Here is a 24,122-nt window from a genome sequence, read left to right as displayed (position 1 = left end):
CCTGTTCCATGCACCATGATTCAGATGGGCATTCAAGGCTGTTCCTGAAGTGTCTGATAAGTGCCATTCTCAGGAAGGGGGTAGAGAATGGGTACCCCTTTTTGTATGTTCATTGGGTCTACCCTCCAAGTGAGCTCTTGCAGGACTTGAGATGGGTCTGTGACTGTCTTGATCATGTGATGTCTGGATGTGTAATCTATAGACCTCTGCCAGAGTTGTAAAGGTTGCAGGTGAAGTCTGTCAAGTGAGGTTATGTGTGTGTGTGTATATATATACGCTGATGTGTGGCTTAAGAGTCCGAGACTCACATGCATGCATGGTTGTTGGATTTGATTTTTGGTTGCTTGCCATCAACTAGAGCAACCAGAATCTGTCCTCTGGGAGATAAATTCTTGTCAAGCAGGAGTTGGTCACAGCTCCTATGCTCTCTGTTGTCTGTGATGGTACAAGGGAAACTTTCTTGTAGTTCACAAGGATTCCAAATTGAGAGAACAGGGAAAGGACGCATTCCAAGGCTGCTGCAGTCTCCTGTTGGGACCTACCTCTGATCAGCCAGTTGTCCAGTAACACGTAGATGTGGATTCTGTCTCCTTAAATACACTGCCAGGCATTCTGTGAATACTCAGTGCTGTGGAGAGTCTGAAGGGCAGAACCCTCTGCTGGTAAAGATTGGGACACTGTGAATCTTTGCTATTTCCTGGGGTTTTGGATGGATAGCTATATGGAAATACACAGCTTGAGAGCCATGAACCAGTCTTGAGCTTGGAGAGATGGAATAATGAAGACAGTATTATCCTGAACCTTAGATGGTGTATATATTTGTTGAATTTGTTCAGATCTAGGATAGGATGAAGACCCCTTTCTTCTTTAAAATCAGGAAATACTGGGAGTAGAAACCTCTTCCCCTGAACTCTGATGGAACCTCCTCTGTGGTTCCTAAATAAAGCATTAAGACCCCTTCTGTTTGTAATAGGCTCTTGTGAGAAGAGTCCCTGAAGAGGGATGGGGAACGGTGGGTGGCTAGGGTGTAGCCATGGGTGATGAGCCTCTAGACCCATTTGTACAAAATGTCATGGCAGACCACATCTGGTGGAATGGTACAAGGTGGCGTTCAAAAATCATGCTCTCTGGACTGGATCTAATATGGATTCCAAACACTTCTGACAAATTTTGCTGATGTGTTATAGGAGTGTTGTGCATTGCTGTGGAGGGGAAAGGCTAGGGGGTCCTCTGCTGTACCTGAGTCTTTTCGTGACATGGTATTTGGTTGCCTTGGGTGGTATGATGGCATCCATTGTCTTCATGGGGGTTGATGATTGTACAGTGGTGATCTTCCCCTGCATCACAATAGCATTTGTGCATCTCACAATTACTACTTCCCTATCTGATTACATGTATCAGTATTTCCATTTCACAGATGCACAAGCCTACAGTCATACAGTCTGTGCCAGAGCCAGGAATTAAACTCTGATCTCTGGCATCCTAGTCAAATGCCTTAACAGTAAGACCAGCCTTTCTATACTGATCTACAGGGAGATGAGCTTTACTTATATATCCCTGCTGCTTCAGGGAGCCATAAATATACTCTAATTAAAGACAGATTGACCTGTGAGCAGCCTCCTCTAAAAGAATCCCGCTACTTGTGGGTAATTGGGGGAGGTAGCAGGCTATTTGTGACATCTGCTGAAGATTCTACTGTAGCAGGATTTGGTGGTGACATGTGTCAGTTCATGGTGCCTGTGTTTGTGTGTTCTGGCAAAATCCAGGCAGCTATCCTGTATTGCCTCAGTGGGAATTAGAGCATTGCCCCATGTTACCATGTACATATCCTATGGGAACTCTCTGTACAGTAAATAGGATGTTCCAGAGAGCTCTAGGGAAGGAGGACTGATCAAATGAGCTGCAGAGTTACAGCTAGCGGCTCCTATTCACATAGCAAAAGTGTTACAGGCTAGTTATGGGAAGACAATCAGTTTAGGCCCCTGGCAATTTAAAAAAAAACAAAAAAACAGGGTTAGCAATCATATTAACCCAATATAACTAGCTTATGTATAGAGGTAAATGTCTTTAAAAAAATCATCTATGTCACTAACTAGTTGCACACTTGATTCAAAGCTGTAAAGGTGACAGGACTGAGTAAGCCCTCATGTTTGATGTAGAAGGCACTTAAGCTAAAATCTTCACACTTGATATGAATGTGGTAGCCCATATACAAACATGACACTGAAACCAATGATTTTCTAGAGTGACAACTGCCATAGCTTTAATACAGCCAGAATTGACATTTGAAACAGATCTCATGTACACCACAAAACCCACAGCTACACGTAGAGCTAGAAGAACAGGAGTACTTGTGGAACCTTAGAGACTAAGAGGTTCCCCAGCTTGTACAAAGATAGCTGTGCTAGCTCTCATTATAGAGACCCCTAGCTCCATAGTCTTAAATAGATAAGGTACAATAGGGTCTGGATTAGTAGGCTGCTAGTGCACACACCATGTGTGTTACTAGTGCTAGCTGTTAAGAGCATGGCTCATTAATTTTAAATGTATTTTTTGGAAAAATAAAGTTAATCAATTGCCATGGTGATAAATAGTTCCTATTAGGATATAATAGGGAACTTACAAAGAACTCTTCCTAAGTATTTTGGCATAGGTTCCATAACCTCCAGCCTCTCTCTTCCTGTCCCTCAGCCCAGCAGCCCTTTCAGCAGCAGTACATTGTGACCAATCACTTTGTTTATTTTCTATTGTTGACACAGAAACAGCTGCAGCAGGCACTTTGAGACACAGATGATGTCAGAGGGCTTTCTGCTTTCTATAGTTTTCACTCTGAATATTCTTCCCCCTCTTCTGCCTGTTCCAAACCATCCCCCTTTTCACTGCAACTTAACTCATGCTCCTTTCCTTTCTTCACTCCCTCCTCCTGTTTTTCCACTTACTTCCCTCTTCAGTGTGTCCCCTCTTCCTTTTCCAACTTCATTTAGCTAACTCCCTCCCAGCAAAACCCCCCTTTAAAAAACAAAACAAAAAAAAAATAACCAACCACTCTGAACAATGATGATCTATTGGCTTGTATGTGACATCTGGTCCCCCTACCCTTTATCTCATCTAGGTTGTAAATTCTACAAGGCAACCACCATAACAGACTGGTTGGGTCATTACAAAACCTAAACTTAATTTCCCCAATACTAATTTCTCCCTACTGTTACTCACACCTTATCAACTGTCTGTAATGGGTCACACTCTCAACACTTCAAAAGTTATTTTTCCTCCCTTGATATCCTGCTGTTAATTGATTTCTCGTTAGACTGACCTCACACTTGGTAAAGCAACTCCCATCCTTTCATGTATTTATACCTGCTCCTGTATTTTCACTCCAAGCATCTGATGAAGTGGGTTCTAACCCACAAAAGCTTATGCCCAAATAAATTTGTTAGTCTTTAAGGTGCCACAAGGACTCCTTGTTATTTTTGCTGATACAGACTAACACAGCTACTACTCTGAAGCATAAGTGTTATTAAGCAATACTGTAATTCAAATAAATAATCCATCATGAAAACTAAGGTGTCGATCCGACCAAGATTTGTACATTTGAGTTGCCACATTGAGTTCAATGGGATGACTCAGGTGAGTAAATTTAGATCATTGAACAGTTTGCAGTTTTTGTTTTTACAACAGCTAATAATAAAATCATGGCTGTAGGGCCATGGACAGCTGCTGAAAAGCTACTTGGCAATCTGGGGGAGGAAAATGAGCAGTTTAAAACTGACACCACTGCTGAAAGGGCAGCAGGGAATATTAACACCACTTTCCTCCCAAAATTTGAATATAGATATATATGCAAAAATAGTGAAAAACTATTGATGTTTTCAACCTTTTCCCTCCTATTTTCTGTTAATCTTCTAGTAAAACATAATTTTCAGTTTAGTGGAGGAAAATTTTACAAAATCCCAACCCCACAGAAGTCAGTTATTTTAAAACAAATATAAAAAGGAACTAAATACAGTACTAACAGCAGCAATATGTAACCTTAGTCTGAATGTTAGGCAAGTCCAAAAAAGATACAATTCTGCACTACACAGGCATGTGAGCTGACACACCAGTCTTGTGTAATACTCTTTACCCCTACATTGTAGCATCGGGGTCTAACATCCCTAAACTGACATAGCATAAGACAGAACTGAATGTCAATCTACACTTGAAGTTTCCTTGATTTGAATCTTAACTTGCTTACTTTTACTACTGAAGTTTTTGCTGGTTTCCCTTCCAGATGGGACAGTGTGTTCATTCCTGATAGCCCTTACGTGCATGTGGAGAAGGAGTTAAACATTTCTTTGCAAAGAAAGGTGTAAATTGTAATCTGTGATTGTTTTCTTTACTCATTTATGATCTTTCAGCCAGCAAACATGCTCAGCCCTTAATTAGGCTGTAATTCCATCACAATTCTTATTCTGTCAGATGAGGAAGAACAACTCAGCCATGTATTAAAATAGGAGTTTGCTGAGCATTATTCACTACTGTCAATTCCCCAGCGTCACTCCCAATTGCCATACTGTATGTGGTAATTGGGTTGGACAGAAACTGGGGGTGGGGGTGGGGCAGGAGGGAATCCACTACAGGGGAAATACTTTCCTTTCTGAACTGGATTAGTTGTGTATGGCAGCTGACTTATGAGTTTGTACAGATTCTCTGGTCAATGGAAGATTTAAGGAAGGAAGCAAAGGTTACTTGAGTCCTGCAGAGATTATTTTGTACTTTATACAAAAATCTCTTAAAACAAAAATCTCTCTTCCTGAATAAAATCCATTTTACTGTTATTTTTCCCATACAAGATCAGAACAGGAGAATTCAACCACACAGGAAGTGAAGAGAAGGATGGAAAGGAAAAATAGGATTTTTTGGTCTGTTGGGAGAGTAATCTATGTTTACTTAACTTTTAATTTTAAGTAAGAGACACTGTAAGCTTGTCAATGCTATCACAGGTAATAATTTTAAAGAAAAAAAGTGCTTTGGCCCAGACAAGGCGTTTCCTGAATTAGAATGCATTAAAAAAAATGGTGCACTGGTTAACATCCAGAAGGTTTTTGTGTAAAACTTCCCTCAGGATCAAGCGATTTATAAAGTTATTATAGCCCTGAGGTGCAAATAAATCCAAACCCCTTTCAGTCTACAGGGTAATAAGAAAAAAAGGTGTATTTTACTCACTAGAAAGGATGAACTACTTTGGACCAAAAGCAGTCTATGGGGTAATGCACTTTATAAAGAACAATACCGGGCTTGACTCTGAGGTACAAAGCACCCTCATCACTGACATTAATTGCAGAATATAGATAAGCACAGCGTACAAACAAACAGAAACCCTGAATTAGAGCGAAGTTTCAACAATATACACTACTGCTAAACGATGCAATACCATCTCCAGGGGGTTGTAATACAGAACAATTCATAGTGTTTTTTTTTAAATAAATTTATTACATTTTTATGACATACAGAAATGATAAATTGAGGGTACAGTTTCAAAACACCAATTTTACAATATATTGTGCATATTTTAAAATAAACTATTGACCCAGCAGTGGTTTATGTAATTAATCAAGGCAAGCAGGTACCTCTCTACCCAGTTATTAAACTGTAAATAGTACAGGCTACGGCAAAGAAATGCTCTAAGAGGAAGACTGGGACTTATGAGATAAAGTATCCCAAACATAAGGTACAAAAGAGTAGCAAATAGCCCTCTTGAAGAGTTATTAGTAAATTATTTCATTTTTAGTTTAAAGAACATCCCATCTTTATCCTCAATTTAAAAGTGTCTTAACAGTCTTAAAGCCAACATCACTAGTAAAAGTTGCCCATTATTCTGTATGTTTCACAGAGATAAGAGGGATCTTTACATTATTCATTTTGTTTCAGTCAACCAGATTAATATATTTTATTATAGTAATTACTAGGAATAATTTTTCACATTAAACATGAAACAGCATAGAGATATAAACTTCATTTCATTTTAAATAATTAATAAAGATCTTGTTTAGATATGGGAAAATTTAAAAATTAAAAGCCTAGGTTAATCTTTCATTGTAAAATAATGCCAAAACCTCTAGTCATTTTAGAAAAGCTACGCAGCATTGTTCTAAACAATTCTGAAACACTTATTAATCCCCAGCAATTAAACGTATCATTTTCAAACACAATGGGACAGAAACTGGAAGGCCATAACTGATTTGTATATAAATGTACACAATTTTTAAATCTATACACAACCCTAACATTTGTTAGGGCCTTCTTTAACAGACTGAGTAGTTTGAGTCCAGCAGGAAAAATATTGTGTGGGTTATCAGTTTTGTTCTCATCCCACACTTACAGGCAGAGTGTACCTTTGCACTTCCATTTTAAGATGCCACAGGTTGTATTTGACCGTTGGGTTGCTCTGTGATAAGCTAAGAATTGCTTCCTCGATTGCTGTTTTGTTTTCTTTCTGGATCAAACACACTACTTTCATATAAGATCTTGTTTCTCATCCCTTCTTGAATAATTCTTTGCTGGATCCTTAGTTTTGCACGATTGTATCTGCAATATATCCTTAAGGAAGAAAAAAAACAAAGTACATTTGAAAAAATCAACTGTTCAGCTAGTTAAAATGTATGAACTGTAAATTCTACACATCATAACTGGACATTTTACAAGCATTTATGTAAATATTAGCACAGCTGCTAATTCTCTAAGGCATGGTTCTACAGCCACTTTCCACAAGGAATTATTTGCAAGCAGCTACAGAATTGGTTCCTAAACATATAATTCTTTTGTACTTTTAAAGATCTGGATTTGGTCCTGATCCTGCAAACACTTGCACACCTGCATAGTTTTAAACATGTGAACAGTCCTCACTGATTTCAGTGGGACTCCTTATGTATCTAAAGATAAGCACATCTTTAAGTGTTTACAAGATTATGGCCTAAGTTAAAATTTTAACTGAAAGTGGGAGGAAACAGAGACATGAAGAAAGGAAAGGACAAGAGGACTGCATGGTCTCTTGGGAGACTAAGCCACATGTAGCAGAATGCTTTTTTTAATTTAATTTTAATTAAAAATATGAAGTCCAATAGCTTAAGGTTTATGAACATCCTTGCAAAAATAAGTTTTGGTAATGAATTTAAAGGAGAGGAAGGAGGCATGGCTAGAGTAATGAAAGGTCTTCCCAGAAGAGTATGAAAGGTAACAGAGGACAGCACAGGAATATATGTACAAATTTGCAACTCTGGTCTGTCAAAATTCAAGAAACATCTTGTATACCAGCATCCTAACGTTGTCAAAACAAAGCCTCCCATTCCAAAGTCAAAAGATCTTCTAACTCTACCTGAAAGAGAACAAACAAAAAACAGATAATGAAAACAATTATCCAAACTACTTTTATTTCTCTCAACTAGCAGAACAAAATCAAGCAGAAAAATTAATCTCTCTTGCTGAAGAAATTACAGGAAAACAATAAAAAACACTCACTGGTTGCTAAAAAATGTCCAAGGCCCACAACTAGAGAACCCAGTGACCCATAGAGTATTGACTCTCGTGCACAGGGAATATTTTGGACATCAAGGATTCCTAGGAGCTTAAAGGTCTAGAAAAAAAAAATAGTTACATTATGACTATCTTAATTCAGATAATTTTTTAAAAAAGAAATAATACATTAGAGTTGCATTCTCCATCCCTCTTTCTGATTTTCAGACAAAAAAACAAAAAAAAGTGGTCCCCTATAGATTCAGTCGTTAGCACAAAACAGTTAATTTGTTGTTGGTTTTATTTTAAATACCCCATAAGACTTATTATTTTCAGCTATATTTGTTTTTGTGCAAATAATGCACTGATCATACAAAACACGAGATTGTGAAAGTAGACGGAGCTAAATTAATCCCAAATCTATCCTGTTAGTCCACTGACTGCTACTGAATTATGTCAGGGATGAATTTGGCCCACTATGTAATTCAGTGATATGAAGTAAACTCTGAAAATTTTACCAATATTCATTCATTATAAGCAATCATCAGTGCCTTCGAAAACCAGACTGGGGCTAATAAAGTGATTATACATTTGCTAACTAGTTCCATCACTTCAATTTAAAATCTAGAAAAAGGATACATTTCCATGCAGAGGCGTCAGTCTCAACTCTATCACAAGGCTGACTTGATCCCCCTTTAGTGTTTGTGTGCGCGCAAGGGTGCATGTGTGTACACACACATAGCACCACGGTATCTTTCAGATTAGGGTTGTCTCCATGACAACTAAAACGTGGTCAAACTGAGGAAGTGTTTTTCGAGATTAAGACTTAAAATGGCTCAATTCTGAGATGTCTGCATCCTACCTGCCCAAGAGAGTCACATTACCCCACAAAATTTGAGACAGAGGTAGACTCTGGACATGGGCTAACGCAAGAGGAAGCGTTCAGGAAAAAGTAAAATGTTTTGTATAATTCAAAAGGTAGAGAATGATTATTTCATGAAAAAAAATGGCAAAAAACAAAACAAAAAAAACGGTGAAGAATATTCTTGTCATCCTCCAAACCCACCAAGGCTAATTTTCATCTTTAGGTGCCTAAATACCTTTAAAAAAAGCTGCCCTCAAGTAACTTGCTAAAGGTTATATAAGGTATTTGTGATAGAGCTGGAAACAGAACCCCAATTTCTAAGTTTCTAAATTAATTGACTCATGTCTACCCACCAGTCCATACAGGCTCAAACAAGTTGCTTTATATTTCTTTAATTGGCCAGCTGCAAAATAAGGAGAATATTTACCCACTCTGTAAAGTGATTGGAGATGTACAGATTAAAAAGATCTATGTTTTTCAGAGGCATTATCTTGAAGCATTGAAATTCGAAAAATTAGTGAGGAGGGCTTTGAGAACTAGTATATTAAGCATTATATGCTTAGTCAACAGACCAAGGTTCTAACCCTGATTTTGACACTTAATTTACCGAGATGTTTTAAAGCATATTTTACCATCATTCAGCTTTTAGTTACGTTGTGCTGCACATGAAAATGTGACTAAATCACACAGAGAACATGTGTATCTTTGACAGGCAGGCACAGCAGGAGACAATTTGTTTCAGCTGCACTACTCACACCACAATCCTTTAACATAATCTGATGACCAGTCCATCCCATTTAAAATTGTAAAAAGCTATATACCTTCATTTATATTCACAAAAGAACAATAGTAGGTCTTTTACAAAATCCAAAAAGAATTATGTTTTTAAAACATACGTTCTTACAGAAATGCATATTTCAACCACAGAACAACCTTTACTCTGACCAAAAATAAATAAATAAATATCGTCCTTGTCGGTAATCATTAACACAATCCTTTTGGGGGAAAAAAAAGTGTTATATATGTAGCCAAGGGTTTCTAAGGGAATTGAGTGCCTACTACTCTTAGATCCCTTTGAAAAAATCAAAGCAATAAACATTATTGAATATTGATTAGCCTCAAATGCTGGTCCATATACATAAAATTTACCCAAAACTGATAGCTATTCACTTTTCTATTACATTATTCTCCAACAGTAATTAGAAGTAACATTACCAAAAGAAAAACATCTAACAATTTGCAATAGATTATTTCAGATTTATAAAAGCCTCTACAAGCATTTCTAGAGCCTCTGCTCTGAATATAGTTAACTGATAGTATTTCCTACTTAATAGTATTCTTCCAAAAAAATCTATTTAGATATCAAAATCAAGATGAAAAAATATGCATAAAAGGCCGCAAAAACACATGGCTCAGAGTTAAGGGTGCTATTGTTGTGATGAAATCTGCATTTCCTGCAGATAAAGAATGTGTTTGTTCATTATGAAGGTACATTTCTGTCTTTATTAATTCTCTTGCTTTTAAATCCTTAGGTTTTACATATGTTATGACCAATAGCTATGTTGTCACTTAGTATCTTTACGTTTTTATTTTTTTTTTAGTTATTTTTTAATTTGGAATGATACTGTTCTTGAACACTTTAGATATATCACTGAACAGGGGCTTCATTCCAGCTCCAAAATATACAATGCCACATCCTATCTCTTTCAAGGAGTTTTGTTTTCTTAACAGAAAAACAGTCTTAACTCAGTCCTCACTTTCAGTTCTATCTCACTCACAGGTCTCTCACAGCTTCCCAGTTCTGCCCCCTCTTTTGGGCAGCAGCCTCAGGGCTGTCTCCCTGAGGATCTGGCTCTTTGCTCCAGGAGACCTACCATGGGAGTCAGCTCCATTCCACTGTGGCTTCACCCTCTCTCAATCATTCACCCTTCTACCTCCTGCCCACTAGCAGCTTTTTAGGGTCAGGTGTATTCAAGTCCCCCTTTAATTAGGTGGGCTGGACTCACCTGCTCTGATCCAGGGGAGCTGGGCCTCCACAGGAACCAACTATCCTGTGACAAGATGGTACAGAAGATGCTATGCTATTGTATTACTTTTGAGAGACGTAATTTAGGTTCTTATGCAACACTTACGAGTAGTATTAGACAGCCGGCTTACATATGAGATTAGAGTTTGTACACAACTATCAAAATTTTTTGCAGAAAGTTTAAATACATAAGTGTCAGTTGATTTAGGACCAAATCTACTCATGCAACTGAGATAAAAAGGAGTTGTCCCTTACTCATGTATTCTCATCAGGAATAATTTCAACAGCTCATATGTGGAAAAATCATTTGAGTTGCTGTTGTTTTCAAAGACTGTATCCACACTATGTATATGCTGCATGATGCATACTTTCAAAATAGTATTTCAACTACTGTTATACTGAAATAATTTGCTTACAACTCCAACTATAACACCAGAAAGTATGGATGTTACGGAAGCTGATCAGTTTGTCCAAAAAAAAAATATGAAAAGAGACAAGCCCATACATAATGTTTACATGACAAAATGCTGTGGAAAAATCTTTATTATTTCATTTTTCAGGTCATCCTTAGTTATGTTTAGTACCTTATTCCACAAGCAGTTCCACTGAAATCAGTAGGCCTACTAAGAGAACTGTATTGGTAAGAATAGCAAAAATGTCCCTATAAGGCTTCATTATGTAAGGTATTGAGCACCCTCAATATTCACTGATGTCAAAGGGAGCTGGTCAGCACCTCACAGGAGCACACTCCTTGTCACAGGATCAAGACATTCAATTTCCATTACAAGATTTTCTGTAATGAGGACATGCTACAGAAAAAGTAAAAACCTTTCAAATACACAAACTTCTTATAAAAATTATTGCTTTACATAGGTCTGTATGTAAGAGAAATAAAGAATTTGTCTAAGAGGCTTTGTCTGTTTACAGATATTTCTCTTGGCAAAGAGAAAGCGTAGACTGGGTAGACGGTCGGTCCTTCATCAGTTGAGACTGAGCTGATCACAACACATCTTCCAATCTTCTCTCGCTCTGGCTATCCTTCGCCATGCTTGTCCATATCTCCTTGTTAGGAAATCACCCCACCTCTTTGGAGGCTCACTGCGTGGCCATTTCTGCTCTCACGGATACCACTTGGACATAGCTGCGGTCCATGTAGCTGTTGTCGCTGAATCGGGCCATATGTCCCGCCCACCACATTTTGCTGAGCCTGCTTTCAACAAAAACGTCCCACACTCCAGACTGCTCCCTACTTATATCGTTGGGGACGTAACTGCGGAGTGAAATGCCCAAAAATGTTTGCTCCATCGCCCTCTGTGTGACAGACAATTGATGTTCTTCAATCTTTGTCAGCGACCATGTTTCACTGCCATATAACATCGCTAGAAGCACGGTCGAGTTAAAAAGATTCGCACAAGTTGTTTTGCTGATCTTTCCTTGGAGGATGTCCTTGATGTCACTGAATGCACACTATCCAGTTTTTTTTCTGCATGACAGTTTGCCTTTCTGATCGTGGCACATGTTAACTTCCTGGCCCAAATAAACATGTTTATCAACCTCTTGGATCTGCTCTCCTCCAAGAGTTATTTGGGTTCTTGGCAGAACATATGATTTCATGTATTTTCTTTTCCACCAGTTCATTTTTAATCCGAATTGACTACTTTTTGCGTTCAATTCTTTAAGCATTCTCTCAAGCTGGGCTGTATTTTCAGCTACCAGCACTATATCATCTGCGAACCTGAAATGGTTGAGCCACTCGCCGTTGATATTAATCCCGCCTTTCAAGTCTGCTCATCGAAAAACCAATTCAAGACAGGCTGTGAATAATTTGGTGAAACTGTTTCTTGATGGGGATTCGGAGGGGATGCAAGAGAAGTAAAGAATTAAAGTAAAGAGAAAGCATGTTAATTTAATAGATTAACTTTCTAGTGTACAGATTTTTGAACAGTCTGAAATAGACTGTCTAGTAGTACGAGGCACAGATTACAACACAGATGAAAAGGGGAAAAAGAATAAGGGAAGAAAGAAATAACATTTTTAAGATGTTACTTTTCCTATCACTGTATATGACAGACAGTAAAGCCTTGCACAATGAAAAACCTATAAAATTCTCAAAATATCAACATGAAAAATACTGGTCTTCAAAACTGTAGGGAAAAGGTGAGACCACCATTTCTTTGGTTAATTAAAATAATTAATTAAAAACAGAAAGAGGACAGGAAAAGGTAATTTTAAGTTGTTAAATGTGTGTTTCTGGAGACCTGAATAGCTGAATTGGTTGCCGAACTTTCTGAAGTTACCACAGTGCAGTGAAAAAACTTTCAAAAGACTTGTACCTAAAAGGTCCCCTTAACAACTATTCTTAAGTGAGGACACCTCTTAATGAACGTTCACTTAGGCCCTAATTTTGCAAGTGGCTCTGCACAAGTGGCGGCCTGTGACTATCAGAGTCCCACTGACTGCAGAGCAGCTAGCAAGATCAGGGCCTTGGTTGACAAGACCAGCTGTTTTCAGGGTCCACTGCAACTATAAATTGCCTGCTTAAACAATGTCTGCAGCTCAGGTTAAAGTAATCATTGTCTGAAACTAGTCCTAAAGCAGAGAACAGGGATTCTCAATTTTTTTTCATAGTTGTGGTCCACACAATAAGTTTCATGGACCATCTCCCCTTCCACTCTGAATTGTACGGACTGTGATTGCATAACATTCCTGTGACAATTAAATCACCTGATTAAGTGGAAAAGAGATATTAGGAAAGCATCTACTGTATTTTTAGCTATCTTTAGTACACTTCACCAGCTGGAAAGAAGAATGAAAGCCAGCACCATATGACCTAGCAACCTCTGTATTTCAGCAGGAAGTACTTCAGCATACCACAGATTTAGAACCTTTGTCCTAGAGTAGTTATATTCAATTAAAATTAACTGGAAGTAAAATTTAAGAGCATGTAAGAAGCTTCAATAAAAATGTAATGCATTTTAATACAAAAATATTTTTGGTAAACAATATGCTGCATATGTGTACACAATGGTGCCATCCATTAAAAAAGACAAAAAAAAAAATCACAGGAAACCTTCAAGCTCCTTCAAATTCCCATGAGTTTTTCCCATCTGCTTTTCAATGGTTGACACTGCATCATAGCAATCACCAGGGTCTTCAGAATCTAGAAGAACCCTAAATCACATCCCATAGAAACATCTGTGGGGAAGGGGATCTGGCCATCTTCATTCATGTCTTCCCCTGACACACACCATCCTTTGGATAGGTTACCATCCCTCCAGGTCTTGTCCCAAACCTGGCAGATTCCAGGGGCTCCTTGGGATGCCCTGTACCTCATCAGCATCTTGAAGGTAGGGCAGCTCCATTGGAGCCTTGGTACAAAGAACTCTTTACCTTACAACGTATGTCACCAGTGCATGTTCTACAGAAAAGATAATACAGCAGAGACTGTGACATATATTAAATATACAAAGGATCCCAGTCACCCAAAGAGCCACACCCAGATCTAAGGGAGAAGACAGTCAGGTCAAAGAGAGCACATGACACTTACCAGCATGTACCTTCTTTGCTTTTTAGTATTATTGGTTATTTTAGAATATTCACATATAAACTGTATGCATAAGAAATAAGCTTAGAAAGAGTAGATTTTATTGGTATGCATCAGTAAACATTGATTTCACTGTACATAAAAATTGATAAAAAATTCCATCAATAATAACTGAAATGTACAGTTAAATAAATTATGAAAAGTGCTGCTTGAGAACTACAGTTTAATTTCAGATACTCCTTTTCTTTTCGAGGATATTTACTGTGTTTATTTTACCATGCAATGTTGACAATTTGTGTTTTAACAGTTACAAAGCTTTATCTTTTTGAATTGCAACATCCATCATCATAAAATAATTATCTGGGCCTGCCCTAATTTCCTGCAATTGTGAACATTTAAACAGATACAACTTTTTAAAAATGCTTAAAAACCCCTAGCCATATGATCGGGAAAAATTATGAAAACCCAAATCACGGACTTTGACAGCCTAGGTAGGAGGCGATCGCTGCAACCGGGGAAAGGCCGGCCCGAGCCCGCGTACTGACTTGACAACCTTGAGAAGACCCCTGTCAAGGGCAGAGGATCTAAAATTAGCTTTGGCAGCCCCGCGGTGAGTGGGAGCTGGGCGAGGCGCGTCGCTCCCGGCGCCTGCCCCGGCAGACCCGCCGTGACACCCGGCCGGGCTCCCCGAGCTGCAGCCCTGCATGGTGGGGGGTCCCGGCTCTAGGGCAGGGGCGGCGACGGAGCGGACGCGGCTCCCACCCAGGGCGCCGCCGCCTGTCTCTGCGCTCACTCCGCAAGGACCAGGCACTCGCCGGGGGCCGACGCCCCACCCCGGGGCCCCAGGGACCCGCCCCGGCGAGGGGGGGAGGGAGAAGAGCTCGGCCCTCCCGTGCAGCCGCCACCTCGCGCTGAGGAAGGGGGGGCGAGGGGGGACACAGCCACTAGCGGGGTGGGCAAGGCCCCTCCCCCACTTGCTCCGGGGAGGTGCCGGCTCCCGACGAGCCCAACCCACGAGGAGAAGGCGCCGCTCTCCTCTGCCCCCACCCTTACCTTCTCCGAGCCGGGCTCACCCTCCCCCGCCATGGCAGTGTGCTCACAGCGCCCTCCTCACGCTACCAGTAAGGCCGAACCGGGCCGTGTGTAAAGAACGAGAGAGAAGTGCCAGCGGAGCCGCTCTAGCCGCCGCGCCCCGCCTCATCTCTATGGTGCCCGAGATGAGCGCGCCGGGCGCCATTTTAGGTATAGCGCTGAGAGATTCCAGCGAAATCCTTTGTTCACTGAAATGGGTCACGGAGCAGCGCGGGGGCGCGCGCGGGAACGCGCGCGGCTCCCCCTTCCCCGGCCCAACCGCCGCGCGCGCGCACGTTCTCGCTGAGTCTCTCACCCGCACACACATAGGCAGCGCGCACGGGAGCGGGTTGGGCTGGGGCTGGTGTCCCCGAGAGACGTGACAGAGCTGCGGGAGGGGGGAGATGGAGAATAAAATGGAAGGCGGAGATCAGCCCTTCCCTGAGGCGGGGACACAGACCTAGGGGCCAATATTGGCCAGTGTTTAGTGTCGCCTCACAACGGGGGTGCAGCGGCCAGCAGCACTTCTGGACACACACACCCGCCCCAACAAGAGACAAGCCTCCAACCCCTCTCAAGGGCATGAGGGGAAAGTGACACAGCCCCTTTCTACATCTCCTTTCCAGCCTCAAAGGCCCATTTCTGGGGTCTCTAAGCCCCAGTCCCTGCAGTAGAAGTTATGCCATCAAAGTTATCTAATTTGCAGTTTATGTAATTACGACCTTGTAATATGCTTGGTGCACTGTACAATACGTAAGATGAAGCTAGGCCTTGCCCCAAGTTAACAACCAGCTCCAACTCCTATTGCCACCAATGCAACCTGAATTACTAAGAGTGTTAAGAGGCACTAAAACCCAAAAGAGTAAACATGCTAAATATGCTGGTTGAGCAATGACTAAGTGGAGGAAGAGGGAAAGTGATGCATAACCCTATATAAATAACTGAATGATGTGAACACTGTGGAAGGAGAGGGATTATTTAGGGTTACAATGGGAAACAACTAGGAATAATGGGATATGATGAAGAGAAAATGTACCTTCAGAATGAAGTAAAGCATCCTGACAATGAGATTTACTAGAATAGACTCTTAACTTGAATTTTCAAGGCAAGTGCTGAAGTACTATTGGTTGGGACTTTCCAACTAAATTAGGCAAAATACAAGCAAATGTACAATAGGAAATGGTTATGAGGTGGTTCATACTGTAATTGGTCTTTTCCATCCTTAACTATTATTAAGTTATGTACATGTAAGCAGTGTCAAGATGAGCTCCACCCTGACATCTGGTGGTGAGGTGTGGCAAGTTGTGGAAAAGAACTTCAGGGGCCAATCTCATTTGCATAGGCACACCCACCCCGCCTAGAATGAGGCCAGAGCTGCCCAAATGGTCACTTTGGCTGCTGTGGGATCCCCAGTGTCTCTGTTACTGGGGCAGGAAGAATAAATTGTTATTACCCTGATTATGGGAACTGTGCTTGGAACTGTACTTGGCCTTTTGTTATGATGGAGGGACTCGCCATCACCTAAGTGGCACTCGCTAGGCAAGGGTCATGGGTTCCAAAACTTTGTGAATTGAGAGAGGCTGGGGACAAGTATTAATACTTGGTGGCATAGGCCCCTTGGTGAAGGCCTTACATGCTAATTGCACTTCCTCCTCTCCCCACTGTGGAGTATCAGAGCTAATTTTGATTCCATTAAAAGTCTAGTTACAGGCTGCTGAGCTCACTTTGGGCTAGTGGTGCACTAGCATTGAGGCTCCCCTACTACAAGCTGAATTCACCAAAGAGCTGAACTGACTAAGAGCTGAAATCACTGAGTGTTGTGTTAAGTAGTGGGGGAGCCTGAAGCTATATTGTGGAGCAGTTTGTGGGATGGTTGGAGTGCCTTGTGGACAGGCTGGTAGAGCAGTTCATAGGACAGTGGGAGCTGCTTGTGGGACGTGGAGCAGTTGTGGGGTGGCGGGAGCTGCTTGTGGGGAGCAGAGCTGAGCGAAGCAGTTTGTGGGGCAGCTGGTGGAGCAGAGTGGAACTGTGGGGTGGTCAGCTTCAGATCATGTAAGGTGCCCCTTACCTCTCTCTTCCCCCACACCTCCCATCTCCGCCCAGGTTGGGAGGTAAAACTCTGCAGATAAACTTTCGAACTCTGTGGCTGTCCTGACCAGGGACAGAGACTTTTGGGTCATTGGACTTTTGGGACTTTGGGTGATTCGGGGTTGCTGGACTCAAGAACCAAAGGGAAAGGGCATGCCCCAATTTGCTTGGGGTGGGTTTTTTGCTCATGGGTTGTGTTATGAATCCTGTTGGTGGTGTTTCCCCAACATAATGCCACATTGTTTCTCTCTGTTATTAAAAAGTTTTTTGCTACACTCAGACTATGTGCTTGCAAGAGAGGAAGTATTGCCTCTTGGAGGTGCCCAGCGGGGGTGGTATATATTTGTCCCAGGTCACTGGGTCGGGGCTCGAGCCAGTTTGCATTGTCTTATTGGAATGGAACCCCTAGATACTGAACCCGGCCCTTGTTGCTGCCAACTCTGACGGGCAGAAGGGTTACATACATATGAAAACAATAACAGTAGTATTTGGGGAGATAAACAGTGATAAACTTTTTAACCCTGTTGAATGACATAGAACAGAGTTTTCCAATGGGACAGAATGGAAATATTGAAGCTATTTTGCTTTAAGGAAAATAGAGGTTCACTCTCATAGACAATGAATTGTTGGGAGGATTCATTTTATAACACTACAATTGTATGGAGATTCATTTTAGGACATTTTAAAAAATAGAATCCTCTCCTTCTTGGTGATGAAGAACTGTGTTGTTTCAACAAAATATTTGTAATATTGCTTATCAGTTTTAAAAAAATCTTCCCTCATTGAGGAAATACCACTGATTTAAATTTTCAGTGTTTGAGAGCCGAGTCTCTTTACTGGACTAAAAGTGTAGTCTACTCTTTGCTCTATTCACTAATTTGTTGTCCACAGAGTATGCTCAGAAAGAATTAATGGAATGTATATCACTAAAATGCACTGGTTAAAAGTTTCTTAAAAATCAATTCAAGACAGACAAGTATGGTTTGAATTCTGATAGGTATACGTTAGTTTTAAATATTTTCAAGTAGTGATTATTATTAGTTATATCAGGGATTTGGAGCAATCAAATTTTTGAATAGTGATTGCTCTAGCTCCGCTCCGCGCTCAGACTCAAGTTAATTTTTAACTAAATAAAAAAGTGCATACTGTAATTTTGAAAAACATTATTTTTATTCAGACTTTTAACACAATTTAAATGTCATCAACAATGATACAACCTAGAATCATTCATAATTCATTCTGTAAAAAAATTATTGCAGCAATCAAGTCATCTTTCATAGCCTGCTGCAAATAATTTAAAATTAACTTTAAAGCTGAAAACAGTCGCTCTACACTAGCTTGAGTTGTTGGCATGCTCGAAGCAATTCTACAGGCAGCCTGAATGTGTTGTGGGTAGCTGTAAATGGCCTCAAAAACAGACTTAACTTTTAGCCTACCAATAGACTCCATTGCTTCACAATCTTCCCGAAAATTTCTCTCGACTAATGCTTCATTACAATTATGAATTGCAGAAACTTGCCGGCGTCTTTCTTGTTTATCCAATTCCTTTTTGAAGGCGTCATCTTCTGAAGAATTGGTGCTTGAATTATCTCCATTTCCCTGTGATGGTTGAAGACATCTGAGGGATGGATGCTCGAACAAGTTCAGAGTGGAGACGGAAGTTTGAGAACAGCCTGCTATTTCTGAAGGATGTGAACTTTCCAAAACTGCAAATTCGATTGTTGATGACTCCTTTTGTTGTGTTTCGTTTTCTTCAACCTCTTTCACCAAGTTCAAATGTAGCAATAGATTTTGTTTTTTGAGTCGTCGAGCAATATCAAGGAGCCCTTTCTTTGCCTTTGGTATTTCCCTTGAGGTAAGAAAAATCCGATACTGTGGATCAACATAAACTCCAGCAAGGAAATGAATATTGTCAAAAAGCTTCTCTTCGCGTTTCTGCATGGAGGATAGAATTCCTTCTGCAATTTGCCCACTATTTTCTTGCAAGGATTTTGACAGTTTTCGCCATTCCTTCATTAAAACTCCCAGGGTTACATTGACAGCTTGAAGATTCACGGTTGTTTGGTTTGGTTTTTCCAAGAGGTCTCACAGGTTCTTCTCTTCGTCCCATTCAGCTTTTGTTAACTTGAGTTCTCTTCTTCCAGCAGCAGCCACTTGTTCACAGTAAGATTGAAAAATGAGAAGCTGATCAATCATCACAAATGTTGAACCCCAGCGAGTCCCAGTATCCAGTGATTGAGTTACCCCGTGTAGATCAAGCAGAACACTTTGAATACTTGGGGTTCGTAGTTTGATAACAACTTGTCGAATTTTTGCCAGAAATTTCTTCTCATGTTCTTTGTTCAATCCATCCCAGATTGCCAAAACTGAAGAGTGTGAATACCACACCTCATCAGTTCGACTTTTGAGTTGTCTCATGAAGCCATGTTGGAAGTATGAGGCTAGGGTCATTAACCCATTGCGCAGCAGCATCCATGTTGAGTTTGATTTCATCCATTCCTTTAGTTCCTTCATCAGGCAAAATAGCTTCAGTTCTGTCCACATCCCTGTTGTCAGGAGGTAGAAATGGTTTCATTGTCCTTGCTGAAATTTTTGATGGCACACGTCACGTTTGCTGCATTGTCAACGTAGATGCGCAGCACTTGCATTTCACTGATCCCAAATTTTTCTAAAATAGCTTTTACATGACTTTTCACGTACGAAGAATTGTGACGCCCTTCAGTGTCGATTATGGCCAAGGTTTTTACAACAGCTTTATCTTTTCCTTCTTCATAGTACTGAGCATTGATTGCAAGGAAATTTCTGCTTCCACGGGTTTCCGCATCCATTTTCAGGTAGCACAATTTTTGCTCCAAAGCTTTCTTGAGCTTTTTGCGACCAGACTCAGCTGTGCTGACAACTAAATGACAAACCGCATCTTGCCCCGTTGAAACGCCAAGCTGCCGACCCATTTCACCTGTAGTTTTTTGGAATCCTTTGTTCTTGAGCCTGAAGGTAGTGAGCGGTGTTGAACTCAAGCAAACCATTTCCATCAGCCCTTCAGGGAAAGTATTGGCATTCATGGTGACTGTAACCTTTGAGGACTTCAAATATGAGTCAAGTTTTGTTTGCTCAATTTTGGGTTTCTTTTCAGATGAAGCTCCGCAAAAAATCTTTTCTCCAGGAGTTTTAAAAGAGCCAGATGAACGTCGTTTAGCCGCATCAGCTTTCTGTTTTGCCTCATCTTCCTGGTCCTTTTTTGTAACCAGAGCCACATAGTTTTCAGGATGGTTATGTTTTACATGCAGCCAAAGGCTGAAACTTTTCACGGCACTTGCTTCACTTGTCTTGAAGCTACATGGTTTGAGCTCACCATTCACTTCCTTTTCCACCTTGCATGTTGCCTATTTCTGTTTTGCTTTTCCCAAAAGCCCAAATTTGGGCTTTTCAAATTCAAAAGTAAAGACGTCGTTGAGATCCTTTTGTGTAAATCGGCTATCTATCTTGGGGGACAGATTTGATTTTTTTGTTGAAGCCATGGCCAAATGTTCTTGTGCTGCTACCACATCCAAATGTTTCTTGTTATGATCTTCGAAAAACAGTGAACAAAAGCATTACATTTTTTTATAATGTACCTGCCTGTGATATCTTAACCACTTCAGGTACTTCGAATTTATTTTGGATTTTCTGGACAAAAATGATCGCATTTTCTTTTTACACAAAATTATTATTAAAGTATATTTTAATATTTTAACATGTTTCTTGCAGTTTTAATGAAGTAAGAAGTATTTTAATAGACATAATTCATATAAATTTTTATTTATAAATTGCAAGTTAGTTTTTCTTGTGAAATTTTGTGGTAAAAATATTCAAAATATTTTCCAAGTTTTTAATTAATATCTCAAAAATGCTTTAATATAGATATATCAATGAAATTTGTATGTGCTGTAGCGTTAGTACGTGCTATCGCTGTTCTACAACATTAATTGTTGGGAAGTAACGAGGCTACACGTTACAAGGTTGAAAATAAACTTTAACGGGAAAGTGGATTCAAATTGCAAGCACTGTCCTTTTAGTAAAGAGAGCAAATTTTCGGAAATACATTTTTCCTTCATCAGTCTGGAAACATTATACAAGATAGAACCTGTTATTAGATGCATAGAAATAAAGAATGTGACTATTTTGGAATAACAGAATGGGAAAATAGTTTTTTTTTGCTTTAAAATACTGTAGTATCATCTACTGTACAATAATGTTGTTATTGTCATTTATTTGTATTATTGTAGATCCCAGGAACCCTCATCATGGGCCAGGACCCCATTGTGCTAGGTGTTGTACTAAGCCTATGATGATGTCTACCTTGTGTTTGATATGTATCAATTACAAATATTACTGGTAAGAAGAGACTTCACGGTATTGCACCTGTCCAATACAAAATCACTGGCTCCATGAACATCTCCAATGTCACAATGAAGAAGCTACTGTCTCATACTCACATAAAGGAGAGGTTAACCACATACCTTGCAGGAAAAGCATTCCAGCTTTGATGAAATGGGAATGGTCTTAATGTTTTCTCTGAATACTGTGTGGGTGCCTCAGTTTCCCCTATTTATTTCTTAAATATCTAGGTGGTGGGGTAAGGGTCTGTGATTGTTGCAGACACCTTGTCTCCTGGCAGTTGATGGCCTGGACCCCTCCCCTGCAAGGTGTCAACTGAAGGTGTTGGAGAACAAAGGGATCGGTGGCCTCCTTGCCCAAGAAGAGAGACAAAGGCCAGAGGAGGGGCTGGAGGGAGTTTCAGTTTGGAGCTGGCTGGGGAAACTGAGGGAGGCCCAGAACCGGGGTCTGGGCTCCCTATCCCCCAAGATGGACCTGACTGAGGGGTTCTGTTTTCTGTACCTACAAGCTGTTTTGACTTTGTTACTGTCATAAACCTTCTGTTTTACTGGCTGGCTGAGAGTCACAGTGAATCGCAGGAAGTGCGGGGTGCAGGGCCTTTACTCCCCAACATTCTGTGACAACTAGTGGCAGAGGTGGAATGTTCTGCACCCTGTGGATGGCGCTTCCTGCAGTTAGTGACTAGGAAGCAGTAAAACGAAGGGGGATTAACGAGAACTGGGCGTGCTGAAGGCTCAGAGAGGAGCGGTTTCAGGAGGCGAAGGAGCTATGCTTAACCCCTGGGAGTGTGTGACCAGTGAGAAGGATTGTTGCAGGAACGGGGTTCCCCTGGGGACTGTGGTGAGCGGTTCCAGGGGCAGAGGAGTCTGCGGCTTGACCCTGTAAGAGAGGTGGTGAACTGGAGAAGGGCTGGTACAGTAGGGGTTCTTCCTGGAAACCGTGGGGAGCTGAGAGCACACAGGCCTGTGAGTCCACAACAACTTGGGAACAGCGAAGTGATGGCCTATCACCATCTCGTTAAGAAGGACATTGTAAACCTGTGCAAAAAGAGAGGGTTACACATTGGAAAGTTCACCAAAACACAGTTAATCGTGCAGCTGGAGGACGATGACTGCTCTAAGGAGCAGATTCCTGACCCAAATGGGGCTACAAGAGGATCTGGGAGCAGCTGGAGCGATAGCCAGGCATCCCCAAGATTCCTGTCCCCAACCAGACGGGGGTCTTCATGATCGGGTTCCCCATCAGGGGATCAGAGATGGATGGGATTGGAGCTGAGTCCGAGAGAGCTGGAGGACAGTGAGAAGAGCGAGAGGACCGTGAGAGACAGTGAGAGCCCAAGAAAGAGCAGCAGGAGAAGCAGCAGGAGCAGCATGAACTGGCGATGGTGGAGCGGAGAGGCATAGCGGACTTCCCAGGGGATCCAGGCCCTGCTCCTATAACAGCCGAGGATTTGAATTTGAATCCAGGGAACCAATCGTCTGAGACTGAAGCAGTCAGTGAAAATGCAAATGACCTGGCTGGCAGGGGGGAGGAGCTGTTAGGCTCAGGATACCTGCCTGTCTGTAACCAGCCCCTGGGGCTGAGTGGGACAAGGAGATGCTCCCCGCCCCCTGCACACCGGAGAGGGAGCTCATGCTGGCTCTGATCCTGTGACCAAAGCATGAGCTCGCTGCCTACCCCCACTGGGACAAAAAGGGCAGCACTGAGCATGGTGGGAGCTGAGACCCCAGCTGAGTGGATGGGGACACAGCCAGGGCAGGACAGCGGCCAACCAGGTTTGCCTTGTCTAGAGGTGCTTCTGGGAAGTGATTCCACAGCAGGGAGGGAGCTACCAGGGACAGGGCTCAGCGGGGTTGTGACCCCAGGCCCAGCCAGCGAGAGGGAAAAGATTCGACTCCCTTCCCCAGAAGCTGAATTCCAGACCAAACTGCAGAAAGATCCCTCCTTGGAGAAGCTGAGGGAACTTGCTGGCCACAGCACTGCAAACCCCCTTGGGGAAGGCTGCAGGAAGAGATTCCTGTGGGAGAAGGGATTCCTGGACTGGGAATGGGCTCCCCAAGGGGAAGTAGAACTGTGGGGAATCAGGAGGCAGCTGGAGGCCCCCCAGAAGTACTGCTGCAGGCTATTGTAACTGGCCCACAATGTCCCTTTCTCAGGACACCAGGGGATGTAGCACACCGGGCAGCAGCTGCTGCAGAACTTTTACTGGCCTGGAGTCTGTGATGCAGTCCAGCAGTACTGCAGGTCCTGTGATCCCTGCCAGAGGGTGGCGAAGGCCCAGGATAAGGGTGAAGCTCCCTTGAGACCCCTGCCCATCATAGAGGAACCTTTCCAGAAGGTGGCTATGGACATAGTGGGGCCCCTCAGCAAGGCGACGCCCAGTCAGAGAAGAAATACATCCTGGTGGTGATGGATTTCGCCACCGCTATCCAGAGGGGGTGGCTCTGTCCTCCACCGAGGCAGACAGTGTGGTAGACATGCTGCTGACCATCTTCAGCAGAGTGAAGGTCCCCAGTGAGGTCCTTACAGACCAGGGGTCCAATTTTATATCAGCCCTGCTCCGGGGCTTGTGAGAGAAATGTGGTGTCTGGCCTACCTGAGCCTCTGCATATCACCCTCAGTCCAACGGGCTGGTGGAGAGATTTTATGGGACCCTGAGG

General features: G+C 41.7%; 2 protein-coding genes across 4 annotated transcripts in view; one reads left to right on the top strand and one right to left on the bottom strand.

Annotated features, from left to right (window-relative positions):
* The window catches only part of HNRNPU (heterogeneous nuclear ribonucleoprotein U), a 296,139-nt gene that overhangs the window by 26,256 nt on the left and 245,761 nt on the right, over positions 1-24,122 (top strand). The gene's annotated exons all lie outside the window — the stretch shown is intronic.
* On the bottom strand, positions 5,449-15,340 carry COX20 (cytochrome c oxidase assembly factor COX20). Of its 3 annotated transcripts, none has more exons than XM_073338286.2 (4): positions 13,773-14,398; positions 7,498-7,612; positions 7,291-7,354; positions 5,449-6,579 (listed from the first exon to the last, which is right to left on the bottom strand). In XM_073338286.2, exons 1-4 carry the CDS (start codon positions 13,833-13,835, stop codon positions 6,438-6,440), a joined length of 384 nt encoding a protein of 127 aa, XP_073194387.1. In that variant the 5' UTR covers positions 13,836-14,398; the 3' UTR covers positions 5,449-6,437. The 3 variants fall into 3 exon arrangements, with proteins under 3 accessions (XP_073194387.1, XP_073194389.1, XP_073194388.1); XM_073338288.2 differs by lacking the exon at positions 13,773-14,398 and adding an exon at positions 15,314-15,340 and having other exon boundaries at positions 5,455-6,579; XM_073338287.2 differs by lacking the exon at positions 13,773-14,398 and adding an exon at positions 14,980-15,212 and having other exon boundaries at positions 5,455-6,579.

The sequence above is a fragment of the Lepidochelys kempii genome, chromosome 3 (genome assembly GCF_965140285.1).
Source record: "Lepidochelys kempii isolate rLepKem1 chromosome 3, rLepKem1.hap1, whole genome shotgun sequence".
NCBI classification, from domain to species: Eukaryota; Metazoa; Chordata; order Testudines; family Cheloniidae; genus Lepidochelys; species Lepidochelys kempii.
This window is presented reverse-complemented; position numbering and strand designations above follow the sequence as displayed.

Bases quoted from the DNA above. Each gene is read 5' to 3' on its own strand.
- COX20 (XM_073338286.2), bottom strand. From the start codon at position 13,835: ATGTCACAGTCTCTGCTGTATTATCTTTTCTGTAGAACATGCACTGGT. The intron at 7,613-13,772 runs GTAAAGAGTTCT...TTTTTTTTCTAG, and splicing joins CTGGTGACATACGTTGTAAG to ACCTTTAAGCTCCTAGGAAT. The intron at 7,355-7,497 runs GTGAGTGTTTTT...GTTCTCTTTCAG, and splicing joins TGGACATTTTTTAGCAACCA to GTAGAGTTAGAAGATCTTTT.